This window comes from Oncorhynchus gorbuscha, linkage group LG24, assembly GCF_021184085.1.
Source record: "Oncorhynchus gorbuscha isolate QuinsamMale2020 ecotype Even-year linkage group LG24, OgorEven_v1.0, whole genome shotgun sequence".
NCBI lineage: Eukaryota > Metazoa > Chordata > Actinopteri > Salmoniformes > Salmonidae > Oncorhynchus > Oncorhynchus gorbuscha.
In genome coordinates this window covers 27,775,563-27,802,501 of record NC_060196.1, presented here as the reverse complement: position 1 = coordinate 27,802,501, position 26,939 = coordinate 27,775,563, and the positions used below count along the sequence as shown (strand labels likewise).

The following is a 26,939-nucleotide window of genomic DNA, read 5'->3' as shown; positions in this document are numbered from 1 at the left end:
TTTAAACAAGCCATAGAAAGTTTGTTTCATTGTTCAGTAATCCACCTGAAAAGACAGAACAAATAATACAACAAAGTGGTTAAACTCAGATATACTAATTGATTAAAGAAAAACATATTTTTCAATAACATTTAAAAAAAATGTATAATCTTTGTAAATTATATCATAAATGGGACTGGTGGAGTTGTATCACACATGCAGCTAACACAGACATATTGAAATGTCTGCTCTACCCAAAATCACAACCAACTAATTGCAGCATTACCACAAAAAAGGAAGACGCAAGTAGAAGGGGGGAAAAGTAAGGAACCTGTCTGTTGGCCCTGCATTAAAGTAGCAGCAATCGACTGACATCCAACATTTCTAAATTTGAGGATTACCACATTAAACAGATGGTTGAGAATCACCCATTTTATGTTAAAGACACTAGTCACATGATCTCATTGATAGAGGGCTTAGGAAGGATACCAGAGGACGCCCAGCTGGCCACTTTTGATGTGGAGAGCTTGTACACTAACATCCCACACACTGGAGGCTTGCAGGTGCTGCAGCACCTCCTTCAGCAGAGAGACGATCCTTGCTCCATCCATCTTACAACTGGTATTATCCAATAACTACTTTGTCTTTGAGTCAGATTTTATCCTTCAAATTCAGGGTGTAGCAATGGCTCCCCCCAACTATGCAAGTCAGCAGGAACTAAGTGAATTCCAAACTACTAAACAAGAGCTCTGAATACCTCAAATTCACCATGCAGACTGATGAGAAAAATAAACTACCTGGACCTATGGATCATCAAAGAGAATGATGGATTATCAAAGAGAATGATGGATTACACACAAAGCCCACAGATCGCAATACCTTGCTGTGTGTGGATAGTATGCATCCCCTTCCCCTCAAGAATGGTCTATCATATAGCCAGTTACGCATGGTTAAAAGAATCTGTCCACCAGACAGATTGACAGAAATGCACAAAAAAAGAAGACAGATACATTCAAAATGAGAGGCTACAAGGACAAAACTCTTGATGCTGCAATGAAAATATCTCAAAAACCAAGAGAGGAATTAATTCAAACTCAACCAAAGAAGGACGGTTACATTGTTTTGCACTAAGTACACCGAGGGTTCAGAGAAAATGAAATCAATCCTGGAAAAGCACCAGCAAAAAATATTTTTTTAAACGCACACCTCTTCAAGGAACCCCCACTGGTGGTCTATCAGCATGGTCACAATATTGTAGATAGTTAGGTGAGATCTGACCTGCCCCCTGAGCCCACGCAGACACTCTTGACACCTAACCCAAATGGGAACTACAAATATGGCTCATGCAATAGCATAATTAAAACATCTTTCTTCAGACACACACATACAGGTCCAGATTTTTTTATATTATTATTTTTTTAAATCGCTGTTAGGGGTATCATCTCATGCAAGACCAAGGGAGCAATCTATCTCATAACCTGTTCATGTGGAAAAGCCTACGTAGGACAAACGAAAAGACGATTAAAACAACGCATAGCTGAACACCACAGCGCAATCAGGTGTAAGAACATTGACAATCCAGTAGCAGCTCACTTTGTTGAAGCTAACTATCCAATATCCTCCCTCAAATACACAGGCATTGAGCATGTTGCTCTACCAAGGAGAGGAGGTAACATCGAGATCCTACGACTACAAAGGGAGTCTTACTGGATATCCTATCCAAAAACATTGACCCTAGTGGTCTGTATGTTGACTTTGAGCATAGGGCCTTAGGAACAAATCTTTCTTTTCATGGGCAACGGTCATGAGAATTTTCAATCCCAATGATAATTACGAACAATCAATAGCTTTGACTAATCCCCAAGGTTTGTAAGACCATGGGTATAATAATAATAATGAGGCAAAGACTCAGTTTATGCAAAAGTCTAGTACAGTTTATTCAGAGAACGTTCTAAAGTCAAGAATACAAAAACATACATTTTATAGCTGCGCACATACTTTATCAGTAACCTTAGCTAGTTAACATTAACCTTCTACATCTAGCTATTGAACTTACATCCTCTAAAGCCAGGGCCACAATGTATGAATTAATGGTTGGATCAGATACCCTGTTATAATCATTGGCCAGTACGGTGGATTAAGTAAAACCACAAGTCCAAATCCCTGTTCCCATCCATGGCTTATTTAGGAAAGGGACAATTTTAGCTAGTCCAATCAATTGAATTGACCATAAGTGGACTCCAATCAAGTTGTAGAAACATCTCAAGAATGATCAATGGAAACAGGATGCACCTGAGCTCAATTACTTAACAAAATGTGGAAAAGGGGAAGGGGTCTGAATTCTTTCCGAATGCACTGTATGTCAAACCAAATAATAAATCCCCTATAGGTTGGTGGTAGTCCAATTCATCATATGAATTATCTGTCTCCTCAGCTGGTGACCCTGATTCCCAACATCAAGTGGGGTCAAAGGTCAGAGCATGTGGATGGAACTCTGTGAAAGTGGTTCCGGCGACTCTCGGTGTTCTACTGATGCGTGCCGTCATTGTTCTGAGAATTGTCTGTGAGCGTTGACCCTTCTGGAGGAGCTGGCTAGTGAGATGTAGAGAATTGACGAGTGAGCACTATTTTATCACAGGAGCTTCATGGGACAAAATATTGTCATTTATTTCCAAAAACAAGTGCTTTTGACAATGCATCTGGATGTAGAGAAAATGGGCCAAGCTCCTGTATATTTCTGATGGACTGTATGTATTTTTGCAACTAGCTTTAACTATCAATAATGGTGAGCCACAAGATATGCAGGTCGAAAACAGAGCTCTAAAAAAATCTCAAAGACTTAATGTAAAATCTAACAGCAGGTGAGCAATCAGCGTTCTATACGAGTATGCTCTGCTATGGTAAACAAATAGTATTGTCTGTCATCAATAGAGCATTTCAATTGAACTCAGTGGCATCCCTAAAGTGTATTAGAAAACGGTGCTACCATGTTATGGCCTTAACCGCTTCAGTGTTTTGAGGAAATAATGATTTCACACTGTACAAATGATAATTATGATCCCTTCAGAAGAGAAAAGGGGAAGGTACTGTATTGCTTCATTCTCCACCCGTTTGAAATCAAATGAAGAATTGAGAATTCTACCCATTTGCTGCAAACACGGGTGAGTGAGATTCTAGTACGCACAAATGTTTCATATTTCCATGTTATATTCCTTTTTGATATGGGCCTTTACACAATATATTGATTCAGGAAACTGAAACTAACATTTAGGGGTATTTCATTTCCCAATCACACAGGGAGTGAACATCATCGGAAATGTGCGGTTGGCTGGGAAAGTACCATTTCTTCTTTATTGACAGTGGCCTGGACTCAGTCGCGACAACTGTGTCTTTATGTGGGGGAAGGGGCCTGTTCATCGCAAACAGGACAAGTATGACTATTGACAGACCATGTAATACAGGACAGTAGTCCAATATAGCCCATTTCACTCCAGCCTCAAAGGGGCGTAACATTGTATGAGAGCTCTGCTCAAGAATCCCGGTGGTTTGAATCTGTATTTCAGCACCATATTCTCAAGCCTCATATCTATATTTATGATAGAGGAGTTTGTGACTGCCCATAGTGTACAAGGTAACATGTGAGCTATGCGAAAATCCTGATACTGTACATTTTCTACAATCATTCAAGGAACCATTGCATGTTTTCTACTTAACCGTAGTAGCATTCAGAAATGATATGTTTTTTTAAGACATTTTTAGATGAGCAAGTTGGTGCTGGATTGGGTTAACAGATGAACAAGAGGGAGCGTGGTTATAGGTGGACAACACATCCCAAGCTCCAAATAAAAGGACAGAATATTGTAGTGATTCATTCACTTTAGATGTAAACTATAAAGCATGATCATTCAATCACACAATGCTTCAATTAAAGTATAAAAATAGAAATCAAAAGGTTTATCCAAACAATGTCGTTTGTTTGAGGACATGGATCGTATGAAATGTCATTCCTGATTATGCGTTACCCAGCCTTCTACTCTAGCTTCCAGTGGGGTAATCATGAGCCTGATATGTGGAGAGGAGTCCAAAGACAATATCCCAATGGTGAAGACTGTGCTAGAATGGGAGAAAAGTACCTCGTAAGTTGGAAATACCCAAGAGTGGGTTTGATGTCAGCTGGGTTTTACCAGACAGACAAAATGTAACTATGTCAGGCGCATGACACAGTATCTTTATAAAACTCACGTCTTGAAATGTGCTCATAAAGCCAAAGTAAATTTCAAGTACCAAAGTATCAAGCACTTATTTTCTTCCTAACATTGATAAATGAGGAGTTAAGGGGTTTTCTTAGTGTATGTGAAGTTTTACACTGTTTTATACCCTGCTAGGGTGTGAATCTAGCCACCTTCAACTGGCAAACAGAATTGATCAGAGATCTTCACGCCTAAAACATATGACCACAAGAAATGTATTATTTTAAAACAATCTGGAATTAACTGGATAAATAAGTCTTCAAAAACTAAACATTAGTTTTTCGGCATTTATTTAAAAATAATATTTGGATACAAAAGTTTCTCAGAACAAAGTCGAAGACACGCTGAGAACCATTATGGGGGGCACTTAATGTAAAAATTGCTCGTCTTTGCAGGTAAACTGTCAACATGGCCTCAAACTACAGCATACTCATTTGTAATTTCACTTTGAGGATTCAGGGTTCTCTTCTTATTCCTGATATCACACCAAATCACAAGTGTTTGGATATTCTACATAGGGAAACAGAATGACAATGCCCCCCCCCAAAACAACATTATACATGCATTCTTCCTTCTGTAGCTCAGTTGGTAGAGCATGGCGCTTGTAACGCCAGGGTAGTGGGTTCGATCCCCGGGACCACCCATACGTAGAATGTATGCACACATGACTGTAAGTCGCTTTGGATAAAAGCGTCTGCTAAATGGCATATATTATTATTATATTACATGCATTCTTGTGTATGCATGTGGGAGCACTAATGTGTCAAAGCATTTTGGCAAGTTCAAATGACTCCAAATATAATGCAATAGACAATTAAATGGCATGGGTCTGCCTCCCACCAATTTTAGTAGGCAATGGACTTGGACAACACTATTGACAGTATGTTATAACCCTCGGCGTTTGGTCAATGTTCTCATTCCCATAAACAACAGCAAACACCAGAAATAGTCATATATCCTTTAACATACAAAATCACTAAAACAACATTGTTGACATGGCTGAATGACTTCTGTAATAATAAAAAATAAAAAAACATTTTCAAAGCGTCCTCATATTTGTAGTGATCCCAGAAATAAGAACTCTGCATTAGAAAGGACTTGGTCAGATTGACTTATGCTCCATGTGATAGGCAACTTCTTAAAAGTGTCTTCCCAATCGGAGTACATATTGATTAGGGCTGGAGAGCATTGCATCGTATTGTGAAGTGAAAGAACTTGAAAAGATCTTGTTAACCAAACTCATTTCTTTCTATGACCACAATTATGCTCACCAGGGTTGGGGTCAAATCCATTTACATTCAGGAAGTACACTAAAATTCAAATTCTCTTTAATGCTTTTCAATTGGTAACACTTTGAATGGGAGTTTGGTTCACTTTCTTAATTGACTGGAATGTAAATGGTATTGACCCCAACCACGCTCACAAATGCAGTAATGTCATTCTTCTTAAAGTGATTCCTTCTGTTTACGCCACTTGATTTTGAAAGAGCAGACAGCATGAACAGTGTCTCTCTTCAGTCCCAGTTGTGTGGTTGAGCGTCAGTTCATAATTGCGTTTACACACATTCCCTATACATTTTGTGTACACGACACATTCTCAGTCCATACCTTGGACACCATGTGCGAACACACAGCTCTTCACACATGGCTGGAGTCCTTACGGATCAACACGTAGTGTGTGTGTGTGTGTGCGTGTGTGTGTTTATGTATGCAAACAAGAGCTTCTAACTGTGTGTGTGTGGGCACCATTCCTCATAATCAATCAGTCTCGTCACTGTCTTGGTCAGGGGTCCACTCAGGGTCCTTGGATTGGGGCTCGTTTCTTTGGGGGTCTCCCAAATGGATCTCCCTGACGGTGAGGATGCGTGTCAGCATGGTGTCCAAGGTGTGGTCGTCCAGGCCCTGGGAGGAGAACCACATGGGGCTGTTGGGGACGCACGAGCGCTCCGGGAGCAGGAAGAACACGTTGGTGCGCTGCTTTACCGAGTCCGAGCTGGAGGAGAGAAGAGGGTGAGGAGGAGAGCTCTGTGTTAGAGGGGGCTAGTTTTTAATGAGGAAGGATTTCAGAAAGCACTTTTGAAAAGCACTTTCAAGAACAAGATATTAGGTTACAGTACTAGGTTAGATTGTCCTGCAGAATGGGGAGAATAAAGGCATGCAGTATTTGTGTGTCACTCACCACTTGGAGAGGTAGAACTCGTACAATCGGACAGGACAGCGGAGAGGATTCTCACTGTTCTCCATCATCTCCAGCACCTCCTCTTTCTCCTCGTCCTCCCTCTTCCTCTTCGCTGCCACACCGTCTGCATCAGCTACACACATACAGGTCCATGATTACATAGGAATCAAATGTGATCTATATTGTACTTTCTCCATTAGCAAAAACAGCAGCTCACACTTAAGGCTCAATGTTTCTAGCTTGACGTGACGAACAAAACGGAGCGATTTGTCCAAAACAAATCATCTTTTTGGAAAAACTGAACATTTGCTATCTAACTGAGTCTCCTCATTGAAAACATCTGAAGTTCTTCAAAGGTAAATGATTTTATTTGAATGCTTTTCTTGTTTTTGTGAAAACGTTACATGCTGAATGCTACGCTAAATGCTACGCTAGCTATCAATAATCTTACACAAATGCTTGTTTTGCTATGGTTGAAAAGCATATTTTGAAAATCTGAGATGACAGTGTTGTTAACAAAAGGCTAAGCTTGAGAACTAGCATATTTATTTACAGATTTTCATGAATAGTTAACGTTGCGTTATGGTAATGAGCTGTATTCACGATCCCGGATCCGGGATGACTAGAATCAAGAGGTTAATAGTTTTGATGTCGTCACTATTATTCTACAATGTAGAAAACAGTAAAAATAAAGAAAAACCTGCAATGAGTAGGTGTCCAAACTTTCGTACAGCAAAACGGATAACACCATCGCGTTCGTGAGAGTCTCATCTTTCCATAAAGGGGTAGTTGTACGTTCGGACGCTACAGAAGTTTTTGTGAGAAGTGTCACGCCTTGGTCATTGTATTTTGTGTTTTTGTTATTTGTTTGGGTAAGCCAGGGTGTGACATGGGTTTATATGTTGTGTTTCATATTGGGGTTTGTAGTAATTGGGATTGTGTATGATTAGGGGTGTGTCTAGTTAGGCTTGGCTGCCTGGGGCGATTCTCAATCAGAGTCAGGTGCTTGTAGTTGTCTCTGATTGAGAACCGTATTTAGACAGCCTGACTTTCGCAGTGTATTTTGTGGGTGTTTGTTCCTGTCTTAGTGTTGTAGTCACCAGATGGGCTGTAATAGGTTTCACGTTTCGTTTGTTGTTTTCATATATAGTTATTTCATGTACCGCGATTATTTTCATTAAAGTCATGAGTAACCTACACGCTGCATTTCGGTCTGACTCTCTTCATACAACAGACGAACGTCGTTACAAGAAGACCGATTTTCGGGATGTCTTAGTAGGCAAAACCAAATTGCTGTTTTTGTAACAGTCCTAACGCGTCCTGCACGTACTGTGAGCATCAGAGGGGAATTCCAGAGAATCTTAGCTTAGCCCAAACAATTAAAACGCAAGAGCGAAATTCATAGAAGACAATAAATGTAACATTGGCTTCAGAAACTGCCAGAGACCCAGAGACCTGTTATCACAGATCGTTTGAATCTATCTATTCTACCATTCCTTGCAGGAACAGTAGCAGGATTTTGTCTGTGATTTTGAATCAATCTAGAGAACTGAATCTGAACGCATCTGAGAAATTAAAAATTAAACTTCCGAAAACTTGAAATGATAGTTTATGAACTTGATAGACAATGAGTGCAATGTCTACCATATTGAAACTGAATATATAAGTAGTATATTTGAAAATGTAATTACATAGACATTTTATGCACTATTCATCCAATTCATTTTCAAATCATGAAATACAAGGTACATTTATGAATTCAATGATTCAATTTGTGTGTTTAAAATAAAAAACATTGAATTCAAATACAGTTTCTGTTGCAACTGAACTTGCTCCATTAGAGCGAAGGAGAATAGGCAAAGCACCTGCTGTCTCAGTTGCGAGGTCCTTCTTGGGGATGGGCGGGTAGAAGCGCAGGAAGTTGGACTTGGTGTTGTCGTGGATGGACTTAGTGCAGCGCATGACGTGGGCGAAGGAGAGCTGGCGGTGCTGAGCCACCGTCTTGAACTGGAAGAACTTGGTGCAGAAGAAGAGCAGCGTGTTGAGCAGCACGATGGGAGAGTAGGCCCCCAGCTGTTTACAGTCCCACAGGTACTCCTCCTCCACCCGCGAGTGCAGGTAGCCTGGGAGAGAGAGAGAGGTTCCAACATTAAAGCCCTTTCAAGAAGCATACTAATAAACACAGATCACAAACCCAACACACTCAAATACATGAAAGGAACACAAGAGAGGGGGAGAACGTGAGTTAAGGTGAAGGATGACAGGCGACAGTAAGCAAAAGGCCTTATTACAACCTTTGAGTTATACACGGTGTGTTTGTGTTTTCTTACCACTGGCGGTTATGGTAGGTTTGAAGTCTTTCAGCAGCTTGGTGATCTCCAGGGTGAACTTGCCATAGAAGAGATCAGTGAATATGTTCTCCATGCGACCATTCTGAAATAAGTACTGCAGAAGGAGAGGTAATCAACAGAATGATATCAGAAGTGAGTGTTTGAATGTGTGTGTGTGTGTGTCCTACCTGCTGGACGCCGAGGCAGAGATAGAAAAGACTGTCCTGGCTGTAGGACTCGCCGTTGGGTCGTTTAACTTCACAAATAAACCGACAGAGACCGTAGCTCAGCTCTGCTGTTGTGCACTTCAAAACATCCTCCTTTATCTCCATTGGCCGCGCTGTAACAGGGGGAACAGAACGTTATTCACTGTACAGAGTTATATGATTCCCGTAAGCAATTAAGGAGGCAGGTTTAATCCTAGAAAGAGGCAGTAAATTAAGAAGCAAAGCAACAAAATGTGTGATATCAGGGTTTTCAGGAAATTAACAGTTATAATATAGTCATGTTTGCCTGTGCGAGAGTGTGATATGGTCAGGGCAGTGGGTTGGGTGTTCGTGCATGCACAAGTGTATCAGTAGGCAGACCCACAGCCAAATCGAGGCTTCTCCAGGTCAGGCTGGGTCTTGCTCCATTGGACCCATCTCTTCCAGGCGTCCACCCCGTACATGTGCTGCAGTTTGGGGGGCTCGCCGGGCACCACGTCACTCTTGGCCGCAGCCAGCGAAGGCACAACCGACGCAGTCTCTGCTGCTTTCGACTTACGCTTCTGTGGGGTCAAGGGAGAGAGCAAGAGAGCGAGAGAGAGACACACCCACAGACAAAATATTTACAAAGTATTTTTTAAAGGGAGCACTGCTGGGAGTTGAAATATGGAAATAAATGGCTGAAGGCGCTCTTTGAAAAGGGTCTTATTTAAAGAAACTGTTTTGGGCTCGTACCTTTTTCTTCTGTGGCAAGCCATCCCGAGCTTTCCTTCTGGCTCTTCGTCGTGGAGGAGAAGGAGGTGGACTGGGACTTCTATCCCTCTCCTGATCCCGCCAATGGGCCATCAGCTCCAGGGTTTCTGACAAAACCGATGCAGATATTTGAAAACAAACTGACGACAATGAGAGCAACGCCAGCTGAATTGTAGTGTGTTGAATGAAAGAAGCGTTTGACTTACTGCTGATTGTTACATGTTGAAAACATAACAGGACAGAACAACACAGAGCTAGAAGCCATTCACTATAAAGTCTCAATATGTTTTGACCATATAATTACCTTAAAATAAAAGATTGACAGCCTTCAACCAATGTATAAGTATTCTACAAGTTATACTTCAGGGAAAAAAGTCTAAAAACTCTTAACAGATAAACATGGCTCAAATCAGGAATCCCTAATAACTGTGGAGGAGTAAAAGTTGAGCATCACTCACGGACTGGGAAGTCGGCCTCTATGTCCATGATGGGGGGTGGGGGGGTGGCGGGGACATTGATGTCCACGATGGGTCGGAGCGTCTCGTGGGCATAGGGTCGACTGTGGCGCGATGAGATGCCAGGGGTGGGGGGTGGCTCGTCATCCCAAGTGGTGAGGAAGTTGCTCAGTTCGTCTGTGTCCAGGTCTCCACTGTAGGTGCTGACCTGGTCTGGTCCCCGGAGAGAGAAAACACAAAAGCATTTAAGTTATGGGACAGAATTCAAATTAATAATAGTTTTTCATACTCTCAGAAATTGCATTTAAAAGAGACTTGGTGGAAGAGCAAAGAAAAAAGCTCTCAAAGCTGTAGCGTGGCCTATGAAGCCATAGAGAGAGCTCAGGTTCAAAGACAGTGTTTTTAACTCTGATTACCGAAATAGCTTAAACATCTCCAATTATATAAGGCTACGAAACAGAACATGTTTTGCAAGTCCAGGTTATCCCTCCATGTTTCAGTCACCTAATGAACATGACCTAGATCTCATTCCAATCCCCGTCTCCCTCCCCTGGTTACCGTCTTGTACTACTGGGGCTGGAGGCCTTTCAGGGGGTCGCTCAGGGGACTTCTCCCTCCCCTCATCGGCCACCATCTCAGCCATGAGGATGAGGTCTGCCTCGAAAGGGTCAGAGGGGATCTTTTCCTTGATGTCCTGGATAGTCTCCACAATGCGCTCAGCGTTGTCCAGGGTCACTGGCAGAAACATGGGCACGGGCAGCTGGAAACAGGACAAATAAAGGGTTATTTTCTTTATTTTACCTTTATTTAAATAGGCAAGTCAGTTAAGAACTCATTCTTATTTTCAATAACGTCCTAGGAACAGTGGGTTAACTAATGACAGATTTGTACCTTGTCAGCTGGGGGATTCGAACATGCAACCTTTCGGTTACTAGTCCAATGCTCTAACCACTAGGCTACCCTGCCGCCCCGTGGAGGCTATGAGGGATGTAATTATTTGTTCATGTTGCTATTCTGTTCTGCAAGAGCATGTACCAGCCAACCTCCAACTACTATTCAATGGTAGTTGGTTTCAAATTAGTCCAGAGCACACAGCTCTTAAAGAGAATTTGAGGAGAAATCTATGTGACTGACCGAAGTGAAGGGTAGGTAGTGCTAGATGTGGGGTGTTAACATACCGGGATGGGAAGTCCAACAGGCTGGGGGGTGTACTGGGTGTACAGGTTCATGGGGACTGGGACATACACTGGCACTGGGACAGGCACTATGATCACCTTGGGGAAATCATCATCTGTGGACCAACAAACAATTTCAAGATAAATAGAAATAGAAAGTAGAGTGTCTGAATATCTATATACAGGCTACACGTGTGCATGTGTATATGATGGCCTGTATCATAAAGCATTCATTTTTATCATGCATTTTAATAACACGATTTCATTTTTATAAATGCTTGTTTTGTTTTACAACCATTTGAAAGGGGGATGTGCCTTAAGCCTTTTGTTTGACCTTTCCCGCATGTGTTATTGTTTTGTTTTGTATTTTCTTGTACATATAAATACAAATATAAAAAATAAAAGAACTGTGTGGTATAAAGGCTACATGCGTGTATGATATTGTACCTGTCTGGCACCCTGTGGTAGTGAAGTTGGGTTTACACATGATGCCCTTGTTCTGGACCATGGGTTTGCAGAGCAGGGCCTTATTCTTCTGAGCCCTGGGTGGAGGTGCCCGGGGGGCCTGTGTCTGGGTGCTGGCCTGCCACACAATAAAGACAGACCATTAGTAACCTTAGGCCAAATATAATTTACGCTCATTCAAGGGTTTTTCATAATTTTTACTATTTTCTACATTGTAGAATAATAGTGAAGACATCAAAACTATGAAATAACACATGGAGTAATGTATTAACCCAAAAAAGTGATCAACAAATCAAAATATATTTCCGATTCTTTAAATTAGCCACCCTTTGCCTTGTCAAACGCTTTGCACACTCTTGGCATTCTCTCAACCAGCTTCACCTGGAATGCTTTTCCAACAGTCTAGAAGGAGTTCCCACATATGCTGAGCACTTGTTGGCTGCTTTTCCTTCACTCTGCGGTCCAACTCATCCCAAACCATCTCAATTGGGTTGTGGTCAGTGATTGTGGAGGCCAGGTCATCTGATGCAGCTCAATCACTCTCCTTCTTGGTCAAATGGCCCTTACACAGCCTGGAGATGTGTTGGGTCATTGTCCTGTTGAAAAACAAATATAGTCCCACTAAGCACAAACCAGATGGAATGGCGTATCGCTGCAGAATGCTGTGCTTGCCATGCTGGTAAAGTGTGCCTTGAATTCTAAATAAATCAGACAGTGTCCCCAGCAAAGCACCATCACAACACCACCTCCATGCTTCACAGTGGGAACCACACTTGCAGAGATCATCCGTTAACCTACTTTGCGTCTCACGACACGGCGGTTGGAAGCAAAAAATTATTCCAAAAGGAATGATTTCCACCGGTCTAATGTCCATTGCTCCTGTTTCTTGGCACAAACAAGTCTCCTCCTCTTATTGGTGTCCTGTAGGAGTGGTTTCTTTGCAGTAATTCGACCATGAAGGCCTGATTCACACAGTCTCCTCTGAACAGTTGATGTTGAGATGTGTCTTACTTCAACTCCGTGAAGCATTTATTTGGGATGAAAATTCCAAAGTCTGGTAACTCTAGTGAACTTATCTTCTGCAGCAGAGGTAACTCTGGGTCTTCCTTTAGTCATAGCACTTGATGGTTTTTGTGATTGCACTTGAAGAAACTAAGAATTCTTGAAATTTTACAGATTGACTGACCATGTCTTAAAGTAATGATGGACTGTCGTTTCCCTTTGCTTATTTGAGGTGTTCTTGCTATCTTCTGTATACCACCCCTACCTTGTCAAAACACAACTGATTGGCTAAAACGCATTTTAAAAACTCAAGGCAAAGGGTGGCTACTTTGAAGAATCTAAAATATTTCGTTTTGATGTCATCACTATTATTCTACAATGTAGAAAATAGAAATTGTAAAAATAAAGAAACCTGTCATGAGTAGGTTTTTCAACTTTTGACTGATAATGTAAATCTGGCGGTTTAGAGCGACATAAGTGGATAAGTGCATAAGAGGAATCCAAGACCACTCAAGACAGGCCTGGTTGTAGCTAGATATGTTTGAGTCACGTCAGGGACAATTGTTGGATTTTAGCTAACCCTTTTCCTAACCTTAACCTAATTATCCTGACCTGCCAATGTAATTCTCCTAACTTTGAATGACAAGTCACTTTTGCCCATCCAAACTGGCAGACCTGCCATGTGAGCAGTCTGAGTATCCACAACCTCGATAGTGCGCTCTGCGTGCGAGTAGCCAAAGCAACTGCTCCGTTTGGCTGCTGCTCAGCCCTCACGAGACAGCTGCCTGCACAGTGCCACACACAGCTGATGACAACCACATTACGAGAATTTGGTAATCAAGGCAGCCCTTCCACTTAGCCAGAGTCGGATGAACTCATGATGTGGACATTTGTGTCTGTCTCCACGTGCATCGGAGGTAAAGTCAATGGGTAAAGTAGTGACTAGCTGCAACTGGAGCAAGGCGCAGAAGACTGAGCCGATGGAAGGGGAGGGTGAAATCACCTTGTAACATATATAGATTTTTATTTTATTTTCTTAACTATATTAGCCTAGACAGTTTGTTTTTTAACAGAATGCTCCTCACATTCCATATTTCTACAACCTATGTTTATAACTATTCCGGTACTGCCCGCTCCTGTGGACTATCGATCCTGTCCTGAACTTGATTCTAGAACTTCACTCCCATCCCTGCCGGAATCCCGTGAGGTCAAATAGATTTCAGTTCCCCTGCATTAAAGTCAAATTAAGTGGAAGTTACAATTCAGCCCCATACGCATAATACATAAACATATAGACAAAAGAACACATATGCACAACTTACATTTCCAACATACTTCACATGTCTGCTGGGAACAGTCCCTGTCATGAAGCAACAGAGCATGAGTCAGTAGAAAAACATCACAGCCAGTCAGGCCTGCAAAGTAGATCATTTTTCAATCTAAAATCAGCTGTACTTAACCTGTAGCTTAATGGACGTCAACAGGCTATGCTATTAGCAAGGACAATTCAAACCTACTCAAAGAGATGATTAAGGATGGTTTAACCCCTCTGTGGTTTAACTTGATAGTGTTTAAGGCCTTGTGTGTATTGAGTAACTGATAACTGTGTGTGTGTGTGTATACCTTGCAGGGAAGTGTTGGCGTAGTTGGGCTGGCCAGTGGGGGAGCTGGCTAGTGAGATTACATTGGCGATGACCGGATCAGACACACTCGTAGCAGTGGTAGTATTGGAGGGGGATGGAGCGATTGAGATGGCCACTGGAAGGATGTGTGGAATAGAAAGAAAGAGAATGAGATAAATGTTGCAGTCATTATTATACAGTGCCTGTGGAAAATCTACACGCCAATTGGATTTCCTCACATTTTATTACATTTAGTTACAAAATAGGATTAAAATGTATTTCATTGTCATTTTTTGCCAGCGATCTACACAGAATACTTTGTCAAAGCGAAATAAATATTCTAACATTTTTTAAGAAAATAATTTAATGAAAAATAAAACACTGATATACCTTGATTAGACAAGTGTTGGCCTCCCTGAGTAAATACACGTTAGAAACACCTTTGGCTAAGATTACAGCTGTGAGTCTTCTTGGGGGGACAGAGGAAGGGGTAGTCAACTCCTATAATTTCAGAGTGAGTCCTTATAACTTATGTCAATTGTTAAGCCAAATTTGACTTCTGAACAAATTTAGGCTTGACTAAACAAAGAGGGTGAATACTTATGCAACAACTATATATTTGAGTTATTTAATATTTTAAAAATTAAATGTTTTCACTTTGACATTATGGAGTATTTTGTGTAGATCAATGACAAAACATTAGTGTAGACTGGCTTTACTGTGATATACAGCGGATGTAGACTAGTCAGAACAGAAAGTTGCAGTTGAGTTTAATTTGATACTTTTACATAGTTGTGATAAAACAAGGAAATTATCTTCTTACACAATCTCAAGTAATTATTATTTTACCACAAATTGTTAAGGGGGGGGGGGACTCCAAGTCTTTATGACAATTTGTGTACCTCTCAAGCATGAGCTTTGACAGGCAACATAATGACATGTAATAACCCATGATGACACATTACAATGTCCTATAACATACTACATAAATCCTACCCTTTTGTCCCTGGGGTTTGCCCTGGCTCTGCGTCTGCAGGCTGCAGAACTGGAGCAGACACTGGAGGTTGCAGAAGTGCTTCACCTCGCCCAGCATCGGCAGGGTCTCAATCAGCTTCCCCTGGCGCTCGCACGCGTCACACTTAGCCACCTGAGTGAGGAGACAAGCATGATGTAGAAATACCAGATAAGAGCGTACCTCGTAGAATAAGAACTCACATAACAGCTATTCCACTTGCCACACTGAACTCACATAACAGCTATTCCACTTGCCACACTGAACTCACATAACAGCTATTCCACTTGCCACACTGGATGTAACATTTAATTCACTCATAAAATGAATGTGGTTTCCTATCCCCACCTTTCTCTCTCCTGCACTAATATGAGAGAACTGTACAGTAATCAAAGCAGAATGTATTTTCTAGAAAAGTAAGTATTTTCAGATCCGTGTTAAAGACGAAAAAGACATGCACAGGAGACGAGTCCTAAGTATTGAGCCTCATTGAGCCCTAGGTGTCTTGCTCATTTCCTTAGCGTGGTTCCTTCTCTTACCTGGCAGAAGAGCAGGGTGTAGTGGGACTTGCACTCGTCCGAGCAGAAGTCCTCCAGCTTTCCCCCGTACTGGCCTGTGACGGCCTTCTGCGCAGTGGAGGCGCAGTAGGCACAGATTTTGCAGTGTTTCCCCCAGCGCTTGGTCAGGTCGTGCTTGTAGAGCAGCTTACAGCCTGGGTATGGAGGAGAGAAGGGAGAAAGACAGGGAAGTTGAGCTTTGTACACCAAGTCAAAATTCTTATCAGTTCGACTATGATGATCAGAATAGTCTTTGAAATGAAAAAAGTAATGCTTATTACTGATAGCCATGACATGACTAGGGAATCGCCAGGGACCTCACAATACGATATTATCACGATACTTAGGTGCAGATACGATATGCACTGCGATTCTCACGATTCTGTATGTATTTCGATTTGATACTGTGATTTCATTGCGATTCGATGTTCCAAATATATTGCTCACTATACTATGTCTGCTGCAGAGAGACCAGAGAAAGCATGAGAACATTTGTTTTGATCAGTCATGGAGAAGAAAAAAAGAAGAAGAAAGTGTTGAAAACACGCTGGCTCAACTTAAAAAGATGGAGAACGAGCTATAGGATGAAAAACAGTTTTGGCGCAGGTACAGCCGACTAGTGCTAGCTAACGCTACTTGGGAAAAAAATATATATAAATACATCTCTATTATGATCGGTATGGTCTTTTTTTGCCATCTGTCGGTGCTATCAAGCACTCGACGCGCCCACCGCTCTAGGTCCTCACTCTCTGCTCGCCTTGTCACGCTCCGCTTCATGACACAGGTCCAACACAGTCAGACTGCAACACCTCCAGGGGGTATAGTCTTCCAAATAAATAATACCCATTTCTGACAAACATAAGTCGTGATGATAAAAGTAGAGAAAAAAGTGATTTGTTGGGGCTGTCAACTCATTTCGTGTTATGATGGCAAAGGAAACCAATAAATAAATATAAATGTATACCTTGAGTCAGCAGACCTATTAACACCATGTCCTGCTGTCAAATTAACAAATCGCCCTCTAGTGGCTTCAAAAACGTTAGATTTTTTAATTATTTATTTTACACCTGCAGAAAATCTGGTGTTTCAATGTCAAACAGTTTTGTTATATTTCAGTCTTCTGTGATGTATATAAAGTGTAATATTGGGATGCAAACTCAAAATGGAATACATTTAAACTCTTTATCTGACATGGTACAGGTGTCTCCTTTTTTTAAGCCCATAACCATGTGTGTGAGGTGTACGCTTTTGTTTCAACGTAGATTTGTTTAAGACTACCAAGAAACACTGTGTGACACTGACTTAGCCCACTGCAGTAAAAAGTTCAAGACCATTTTTTCAATCACCCTCCTAACCTTCGCTGCAGAAGGTGTAGTCCCTCTTGTTGATTCTCTTGACCTCCTTGGCTGGCTTCTCAATCTTGCAGTACTCACAGCGCGCCATCTCGCAGTTGATCTTCTTGTACTCCTCAGAGCAATTTACCGAACAGAGGAATACCATCTTATCCTGTAGGGTTGCGCAGACACACATTCAATCAATTCTATAGCAGTTTTAACAGGGAGTTGTGTCTATCTAAATAGAGGGGAGGTGAGTTTGTGAGGGAGTTCAACAAAATGAACAAAGAGGGAAAGGCAATGAGAAAAGAGAGAGTCAGAATGAGAGATGGGATAGAGGCAGAGAAAGAAAACACCATTTAAGTACCTTGAATTGAATGAGCTCGGGCTTGGAGGAGAAGAGGCGGTGGCAATGGAAGCAGGGTAGTCGGGTCCCTTGGGATACCTTGTCCCTGGTCTGGGCCGCGGGCGGAGCTGTGGACCCTGTGCTGGGGGCCACATTAATCTGGCTCTGGGAGTTGCTCTTATTGAACTGATCCTACAGGTCCCAGAAACATAACATTGTGGTGTCAGTGCAGGACAACAAAGAGTAGAGTGCAGGGTAAAAGAGGTGTAAAATATCAAAAGTAAGTGTTTGAGCCGCAGTGAACCATTAAGTTGCCGTCTCTTCAATAGTTATATTCTAATTCAACTGAGCTAATGGATTAACCCAGAGGTGGTGTTACCTGAAAGGTGACGACGCAGTTCATGGTGCAGAAGTTCCGGATGGAGCCGTCCGACATGGCCAGGTGGAAGGAGGGCACCGTCTTTTGACCACAGGTGTTGCATTCTACCCGAGCACCTGGGTTGAAATGAAGGAAGGAGAGTGAGTTATGAATGAGTGTGTGAAACAAAGAGTGTGTAAGTGAGTGAATAAATGATAGAGAGTGAATGAATGTGTGTTTGTGACAGTGAGGTATGTTGCTGAGGTGGTTAGCCTAACTATACCCGAGGAGCTGACAGTCTGTACTTTGTGGGCTGTAACACAGCCAGTAGAGCAGAACATCTCCAGCTTGCCGTCAGAGTCCGCGCTGTCGATCATCTCCACCGGTGGGCGGAAGTTGCGGCACATAGTACATGCCACAGGCTTCTTAGCTTTCTGAAAAACCAGACCAAACACAAAAGGGAGTGAGGGTGACTGCTTTTGCTTGCTTCAACTTACAGGTAGATGGTTCTTACGTACTGGAGGACAATATCCAAGGTCCCTCCCTCGGACCTCCTCTGAGAGTTTTGAGAGCAATTGAGAAAACAAGAGAGGTGGAAAGCAAGGACTTGGCTTCTTCTGACTGTGTGAACTTCATCTCAGGGATCCCATTCTTACCTGTTTGAAGGTGGCGACACAGCCGTCGCTGCAGAAGGTCTTATTGACCCCCTGCACGACCAGCACGGTGACCTTGCCGTAGCAGTAGTTGTTGCAGCTTTGGCAGCTGTTCATGGACAGCTTGTTGGTGGAGCGGAAGCGCGTGAAGCACACCTCACTGCACAGCTTATGCATACTGCCCTGGAAGATCACCTCGTGTTTACTCTGTGGGGGGAAAGAACAAGGAGCAGATGTTGAGACGAGACGCCAATGGAAGAGGTGCAGGAAAAAGACGAAAGGCAAAAGTACAGTTTTATAATTAATTATGTCAAGTATGTCTCTGTGGCGTCGGCCCACTATAAAAGTGTAATTCATCCAAAATGTTCACTTCCTTGTCAGCTCTGACATCACCAATTTTATATTGCCAATTTTGATACTTCAGGCAACTACCACACTGAAATGCGCAAAGATCTTAAGCCCCTTACAACGCAGGCCTTCTTGCACATGCTGCACTTGACGGCCCCTGTCATGGTGGACAGGGAGGAGGAGAGAGTGGAGACGGCAGAGTTCCTCTTGAAGTTGAAGGAGGAGAGGCAGGTCTGGCTACAGAAGTCCTTCACCGTGCCCATGGTGTCCACAGGAGCTGTGATCACGTCCTTGGGGTTAGCAATCTCCCTGGGGGGGGGGGTGATAAGCTCATAAAAACATAATTTACCTTTGTAAATAGTTTGGAATATATTCCCAGGAGAACAATACAGCTTTGCAATGTCAGAAGGCTTCTTATTTTACAGTCTTTTATCTTATCTTTATTCATTATCTACATACGCCATCGGCACGACAACAGCAGGACTCACTTGAGGCAGTAGTGGCAGGGTTTCTTGGCTGGGCCAGTCATCTTGACGGGCGGGGGGCTGTAGGAGGTGAGGCAGGACGTGGAGCAGAAGAGGTCCGAGGAGCCCTTCCTCTGGTAGGCCGTCTGGCCCTTCAGCAGCACCTTCTTACAGGCCGAGCAGGCGACCCGCATAGCCATGGGGATCAGCGGAGGGATGGAGGAAGAGGCTGGGGCAGGTATTACAGTCTTAGGCAGGGCAGCCACTGGCGTGGATACGGCTAATAGTGGAGAGAGGGATGATGAGGATGGGTGGAGATTGATGGAAGGGGGGGGTGCATAACCTGTAAGGAGAGCTTGCGGTAGACTATAAAAATACACTCCAAAGCCCAGAGACTTTTCTGGCATTGGAAATAATTGGGCATGCTTGCATAATCTTTTTTTTAAAATACATATTGGAGATGTTAAAAACGCTTTCAGTGTAAACGACTAATACCAGAAATAAAAGCATGTAGAAAAGATAATATATTTTTTATATAATCTTTGAGAACTAACAATTACCAAAATAAGAGCTCGAAAGTGAAGGAGAATTTAAAATAACAAATACAATTTATTTAGCAGTATTTATTGTTGTTATTATGTTTGAGCAAAAGAACACAGCATTAGCCATGGCAAAATGCATAGAATTGTAGGAAATTAGATTTAAAACTGCAAAGTTCTCACATCCATGGCAGAATATGTATAATCACAAGAAATTAGCTTTCTCCATGGAGAAAATGGTAGAATTGCAAGAAATGTAATTAAAAATTAAACACTCTACACCGCCAAGATAATAGCCTTTAAAATGTTCTCCAAAATTCAGCTGCGCCTACAGGCCGAACTCACCCATTGGCGCGCCCCCTGCCACGCCCACCACCTAAACCCCTATCTGATTCAGAAAAGAAATCTGGAGCTAGGTTAAGACATAGCTTAGGGCTTGACCGACCACTAATGGGTCCTGTTGTGTACAAATATTAAAGTCCCCTGCTCACCGTTCGTAGTTGGGCAGCCGCCCACAGAGAAGACGTTGCTGATTTTCAACTCCTGTAAATAACAACGGTGACATACATTTAACATGCACACAGGATTTGGGATTAAAAAACACACACACACACACAGCTTGAACTATACGCATTGATATCAACTAGAGGTCGACCGATTAATCGGAATGGCCGATTAATTAGGGCCGATTTCAAGTTTTCATAACAATCGGAAATGTGTATTTTTGGGCGCCGATTATCGTTTTTTTTTTGTAATTATTATTATTTTTTATACCTTTTATTTAACTAGGCAAGTCAGTTAAGAACACATTCTTATTTTCAATGACTGCCTAGGAACTGTGGGTTAACTGCCTTGTTCAGGGTCAGAATGACAGATTTTCACCTTGACAGCTCAGGGGTTCCAATCTTGCAACCGCATAGTTAACTATTCCAATGCTCTAACCATTGCACTCCACGAGTAGCCTGCCTGTTACGCGAATGCAGTAGAAGCCAAGGTAAATTGCTAGCTAGCATTAAACGTATCTTATATAAAACAATCAATCATAATCACTAGTTATAACTACTAATCCAGTTTAGCAGGCAATATTAACCAGATGAAATTGTGTAATTTCTCTTGCGTTCATTGCACGCAGAGTCAGGGTATATGCAACCGTTTGGGCTGCCTGGCTCATTGCAAACTAATTTGCCAGAATTTTACGTAATTATGACATACATTGAAGGTTGTGCAATGTAACAAGAATATTTAGACTTAGGGATGCCACCCATTAGATAAAATACCGAACGGTTCTGTATTTCACTGAAATCATTTACGTTTTGTTTTCGAAATGATAGTTTCCGGATTCGATCATATTAATGACCAAAGGCTCGTATTTCTGTGATAGAGCAGTCTGACTGAGCAGCAGCAGGCCCGTAATCATTCATTCAAACAGCACTTTCGTGCGTTTTGCCAGCAGCTCTTTGCAAGCACAGCGCTGTTTATGACTTCAAGCCTATCAGCCTAATGGCTGGTGTAACCAATGTGAAATGGCTAGCTATTTAGCTGGGTGTGCGCTAATATTGTTTCAAACGTCACTCGCTTTTAGATTTGGAGTAGTTATTCCCCTTGCGCTGCAAGGGCCACGGCTTTTGTGGAGCGATGGGTAACGATGCTTCGAGTGTGGCTGTTGTCAATGTGTTCCTGGTTCGAGCCCAGGTAGGGGCGAGGAGGGGGACGGAAGCTATAGTGTTACACTGGCAATACTATAGTGCCTATAAGAACATCCAATAGTCAAAGGTATATGAAATACAAATGGTATAGAAATAGTATTTATAGGACTATATTAACTACAACCTAAAACCTCTTACCTTGGAATATTGAAGTCTCATGTTAAAAGGAACCACCAACTTTTATATGTTCTCATGTTCTGAGCAAGGAACTTAAACGTTAGCTTTTTTACATGGCACATATTACTTTCTTCTCCAACACTTTGTTTTTGCATTATTTAAACAAAAATGTAACATTCATTATTTATTTGAGGCTAAATGGATTTTGATTGTTTTATATTAAGTTAAAATAAGTGTTCATTCAGTATTGTTGTAATTGTCATTATTACAAATGTAAAAAAAAATAAAATAAAAAATCGGCCGATTAATCAGTATCGGCTTTTTTGGTCCTCCAATAATCGGTATCGGCGTTGGAAAATCATAATCGGTCGACCTCTAATTTCAACGGACGACTTTCATGTAACTCACAACAGAAATGTCCAGTTAAGACTTGGCCGTTGCTGAGGACCAGTGAGTTTAGAGATGCCGTACCTCTGCTGCGTCTGGTTCATCCTTGACGCACTCTGAGAGGACCGCTGGAGCCAGGGCCTGATCATACTCCTCGTCCACGGGCTCATCCTTCACCTTGAGCATGGAGATGGTTTCCGCGCTGGTGGACACAGGCTCAGCTGCCAACTGAGCAGACTGGGTCGACCGCAGAGAACATTCAACAACAGACGACAAATGACCGAGGTATTCTGACAAAGCCTTTACAACACCTGGAAACCTTTAACACTCATAAGCAGTGACCAGATTTCTGCCACGCTTAAGCTCGTCTAGTCTCTTGGGCGGAAATTAATTCACTATCGTTTGTGACGGAGAGAGGATACTCACAGCCACAACTTTGACTGGCTGTCTTGCCACTCCATTCTCCAGCCCTGCAGGACAGTCGATGCCTGCAAAACAATAGGTCATTCAGCATGTGAATTTAAAAACCAAAACAAACTGTAAAACCATTACTGAGGAAGTGCACTCATTAGCATCTGAATATTGTGAAAGACCACACCAACATTCAGGTATTCGGGTCATGTGGGAACATTATGTAGCCAAAGACCGTATATTCCAAAGACAGACCCTTGTGGCCTCTCACCTTCACTGTTCTGTGGGTGAATAGCTTCACTAGAGGTGGTGGGACTGGGGTGAAACGGTTTGACATCTTCAGATTGGTCCTCCTCCATAGGCAGAGACGAGCTGCTAGCCTTCACAAAGCTGGTCTCCTCAGCAGGTTGCTCTGTCTCTCCTGTCATGGAGACTTCATGTTTGAGAGGTGGGATAGTGTGTGTAAGATGACATCTTTCAACTCTGAGGACTTTCGACACTGGGGCATTCCAGTAGCAACGGAGTAGAGCAGCCTCTCTTAAATTATGGGTTGCGACCCACCTGTTAATGGTGAATCGCGACGTGTCAGAGTAAGTGTATAATTATTTGACTCCCGGCTGGCGCAGTGGTCTAAGGCACTGCATCACAGTGCTGGCTGTGCCACCAGAGACTCTGGGATGGGAGAGACGAAGGTCGAGAGCCATATGTCCTTTCGAAACCCAACTAAGCCGCACTGCTTCTTGACACAACGCACATCCAACCCGGAAGCCAGCCGCACCAACGTGTCGGAGGAAACACTGTACACCTAGCGACCCGGTCAGCGTGCACTGCGCCCGATCCGCCACAGGACTCTCTAGTGCGTAATGAGACAAGGATATCCCTGCCGGCCAAACCCTCCGTAACCCAGACGACGCTGGGCCAATTGTGCTTCGCCCCATGAGCCTCCCGGTCGCGGCCGGCTGCGGCAGTGCCTGGGCTCGAATCTCTGGTGGCACAGCTAGCACTGCAGGTCCGTTAGACCACTGCGCCACCCGGGAGGCTTATTTATTGTATTTTAATAGCAACCGTTCCAACCTAGACAGATACGTGAATGTTTTTAATAGGTGGAAATAATCAGATATTTAATTTCATTGTTATTTGTTTTTTTCTATATATATATATATTTTTTTTTGCATATCGGCAGTGAAAGGAACCAATATTTATGTATAGTTTTCATAAGCTTGGGTTCCAGGAAAACACAACATTTCTAATTTGGGTCCCAGGCTGAATAAGTTTAAGAACCCCTGGAGTAGAGTGCCAAGCAAGACAAAAAAAGTGTTTAGGGTAGCAACACACATAAAACACAAACAAATCCAACCTGAAGAATTGAATTCAGCAAACTATGGAAACAATTGACAATTCTGATCCTAAGGTCATATAGCCAACAAAAAGCTGCAGGCAGCAGTCTCTTCTTACCTGTATCCATGATAGAAGGAATGGAATTAGTCTTCTCCACTTGCCCGGTCTTGCTGGGCTCCTCTACCTCATTCTCTGTCAGTGAGTCTGTCCCCGTGTCCATCTTCTCCACCTCATCCCCATGATCCAGGGAGTTGCTGCTAAAAGCAACCATGTTGCCTCCCTCTTCCACAGCTGTTATCACAGGCATCCCCTCCAAGTTGTCTTCCTCCTGCATCTGGTCATCCTCCACTTTGATAGCATTGACCTCCATCTCATCGTCAGCATCCACTACTCCCATGTCCAGGGGTATGTCTGTTTCTCCATTAGTCTGTGAACCACTTGTACTGCCTATTTCTTCCAAAGTCTGGGGTGCATCTGTACGGGCTGTTTCCGTCTGAGAGGCATCCGCACGGGCTGTTTCTCTGTCCGTCTGTGAGGCATCCGCACGGGCTGTTTCTCTGTCCGTCTGTGAGGCATCCGCACGGGCTGTTTCTCTGTCAGTCTGTGAGGCATCCGCACGGGCTGTTTCTCTGTCCGTCTGTGAGGCATCCGCACGGGCTGTTTCTCTGTCCGTCTGTGAGGCATCCGCACGGGCTGTTTCTCTGTCCGTCTGTGAGGCATCCGCACGGGCTGTTTCTCTGTCCGTCTGTGAGGCATCCGCACGGGCTGTTTCTCTGTCCGTCTGTGAGGCATCCGCACGGGCTGTTTCTCTGTCCGTCTGTGAGGCATCCGCACGGGCTGTTTCTCTGTCCGTCTGTGAGGCATCCGCACGGGCTGTTTCTCTTTCCGTCTGTGAGGCATCCGCACGGGCTGTTTCTCTGTCCGTCTGAGAGGCATCCGCACGGGCTGTTTCTCTGTCCGTCTGTGAGGCATCCGCACGGGCTGTTTCTCTGTCCGTCTGTGAGGCATCCGCACGGGCTGTTTCTCTGTCCGTCTGTGAGGCATCCGCACGGGCTGTTTCTCTGTCCGTCTGTGAGGCATCCGCACGGGCTGTTTCTCTGTCCGTCTGTGAGGCCTCCGCACGGGCTGTTTCTCTGTCCGTCTGTGAGGCCTCCGCACGGGCTGTTTCTCTGTCCGTCTGAGAGGCATCCGCACGGGCTGTTCTCTGTCCGTCTGAGAGGCATCCGCACGGGCTGTTTCTCTGTCCGTCTGAGAGGCATCCGCACGGGCCGTTTCTCTGTCCGTCTGAGAGGCATCCGCACTGCCTGTTTCTCTTTCTGTCTGTGAGGCATCCGCAAAGGCCGTTTCTCTGTCCGTCTGAGAGGCATCCGCACTGCCTGTTTCTCTTTCTGTCTGTGAGGCATCCGCACAGGCCGTTTCTCTTTCTGTCTGTGAGGCATCCGCACAGGCCGTTTCTCTTTCCGTCTGTGAGGCATCCGCACAGGCCGTTTCTCTTTCTGTCTGTGAGGCATCCGCACAGGCCGTTTCTCTTTCCGTCTGTGAGGCATCCGCACTGCCTGTTTCTCTTTCCGTCTGTGAAACATCTGCACTGGCTGTTTCTATTTCCGTCTGTGGAACATCCACACTGGCTGTTTCTCTTTCCGTCTGTGAGGCATCCGTACTGACTGTTTCTCTGGCCGTCTGTGAGGCATCCGCACCGACTGTTTCTCTTTCCGTCTGTGGAACATCCACAACGGCTGTTTCTCTTTCAGTCTGTGAATACTCTTTACTGTCCATTTCTACCACAGTCAGCAAGGCATCTGTTTTTACAGTTTCTTCCACCATCTGTGAATCCTCTGCATCAGTTTCCCTCACATGTCCTGATTTACCAGCATCCCCTGCCCCGTCTATAATTGAGGAGGAACATGCACTGACTGCATTGGTAGCATCAGCCCCATTGTTCCCATCTGCCGAGGCTGTATTGCTGTGTGAGGCTCCAGGGTCCACTGAATCCATTGATGCTCCAGCCTGAGATGGCTGCTCTGTCTCTTTGTCTGGCTCGCCTTTATGCTGAGGAAAGTCAATATTCTATTAGTAATAGCCCTACAAGTAGTGTCCTGAGTTTTTCCTTACTACATGACATGACCAGGAAAAAGTAAAGACCCCAGTTTGCAGATTGATCAAGTGTCATGGCTATTGAGGGAAAAGTCTAACTCATGCTTGTAATCAAATACCAACTTTGGGAGAACCAAATAGAACCAAGTTGGAGCGTGCAGTGTTTGTTTTAGATTGTTTATTTGCTCACGCTAACTAAATCTGCGCGGGAAATGAAGGGGAGGGTCGACATAATTAGCTAGCTTGTTAACTAGCAGAATAGGTCATCGCTAGCTAACGTTAGTATTCATTCAAAAACGTAAATTACCTCTGAATGGTCAGCTTTCTGGGATTCAGCCATGGCTTGCTTGTAACGGCGAAAGTCGGCTAGCTCTTATTGTCACTCACTCACAATATAGGTTAACCAATGTCCACCAAACTATACTAAAAACGGAACTGAGGCTTTCCAGCTAGCTACCATGCATTAGCTACTTCCGCCCGCCTCCTTGTTGTGGAGAAAACTAGCGAGCTAAATAGCAACGATATGTAGCCAGCTAAAACGACTCTTAATTTGAATTACCGAATAAGGTTCTTAAGCTTTGCCATGCATAAGACATTAACTTCGATTATACCAATGCCGGTGAGTTATAACTTTACAGAAGTCAAGTCCTTTGCATTTTCACTCTGCAGAGCTCATCAAAGAAACTCGCACAACACACGCCCGTCGCCTGCGTAAACATGGCAGACCTGGCCATGTCATTTCCTGTTTGACATCTAGCAAGCTACAACAGAGTTTCTAAACCATACTGTACTGCAGGGCTATTAAACTGTTCCGTTTATCAATTTAAAAAGGCACGTTGATCACTTCCCCGCAAAAACCC

The 26,939-nt window shown here is 43.4% G+C and overlaps 1 protein-coding gene across 3 annotated transcripts; it reads right to left on the bottom strand.

Annotated features, from left to right (window-relative positions):
• Positions 1 to 4,502: 4,502 nt before the first annotated feature.
• LOC124012326 (zinc finger MYM-type protein 4-like) lies at positions 4,503 to 26,939 on the bottom strand. 3 transcript variants are annotated; one of them, XM_046325806.1, is made up of 28 exons: positions 26,387 to 26,939; positions 24,103 to 26,034; positions 22,919 to 23,080; positions 22,663 to 22,724; positions 22,321 to 22,473; positions 20,518 to 20,569; positions 19,512 to 19,767; positions 19,143 to 19,332; positions 18,679 to 18,882; positions 18,306 to 18,456; positions 18,044 to 18,159; positions 17,686 to 17,856; positions 17,340 to 17,490; positions 15,967 to 16,139; positions 15,412 to 15,562; positions 14,417 to 14,551; positions 14,116 to 14,153; positions 11,774 to 11,909; positions 11,330 to 11,442; positions 10,710 to 10,911; positions 10,155 to 10,364; positions 9,679 to 9,803; positions 9,329 to 9,506; positions 8,926 to 9,077; positions 8,738 to 8,852; positions 8,273 to 8,530; positions 6,408 to 6,540; positions 4,503 to 6,221 (listed from the first exon to the last, which is right to left on the bottom strand). In XM_046325806.1, exons 2-28 carry the CDS (start codon positions 24,380 to 24,382, stop codon positions 5,987 to 5,989), a joined length of 4,302 nt encoding a protein of 1,433 aa, XP_046181762.1. In that variant the 5' UTR covers positions 24,383 to 26,034; positions 26,387 to 26,939; the 3' UTR covers positions 4,503 to 5,986. The 3 variants fall into 3 exon arrangements, with proteins under 3 accessions (XP_046181762.1, XP_046181761.1, XP_046181760.1); XM_046325805.1 differs by lacking the exon at positions 26,387 to 26,939 and having other exon boundaries at positions 24,103 to 24,459; positions 24,490 to 25,728; XM_046325804.1 differs by lacking the exon at positions 26,387 to 26,939 and having other exon boundaries at positions 22,919 to 23,068; positions 24,103 to 25,728.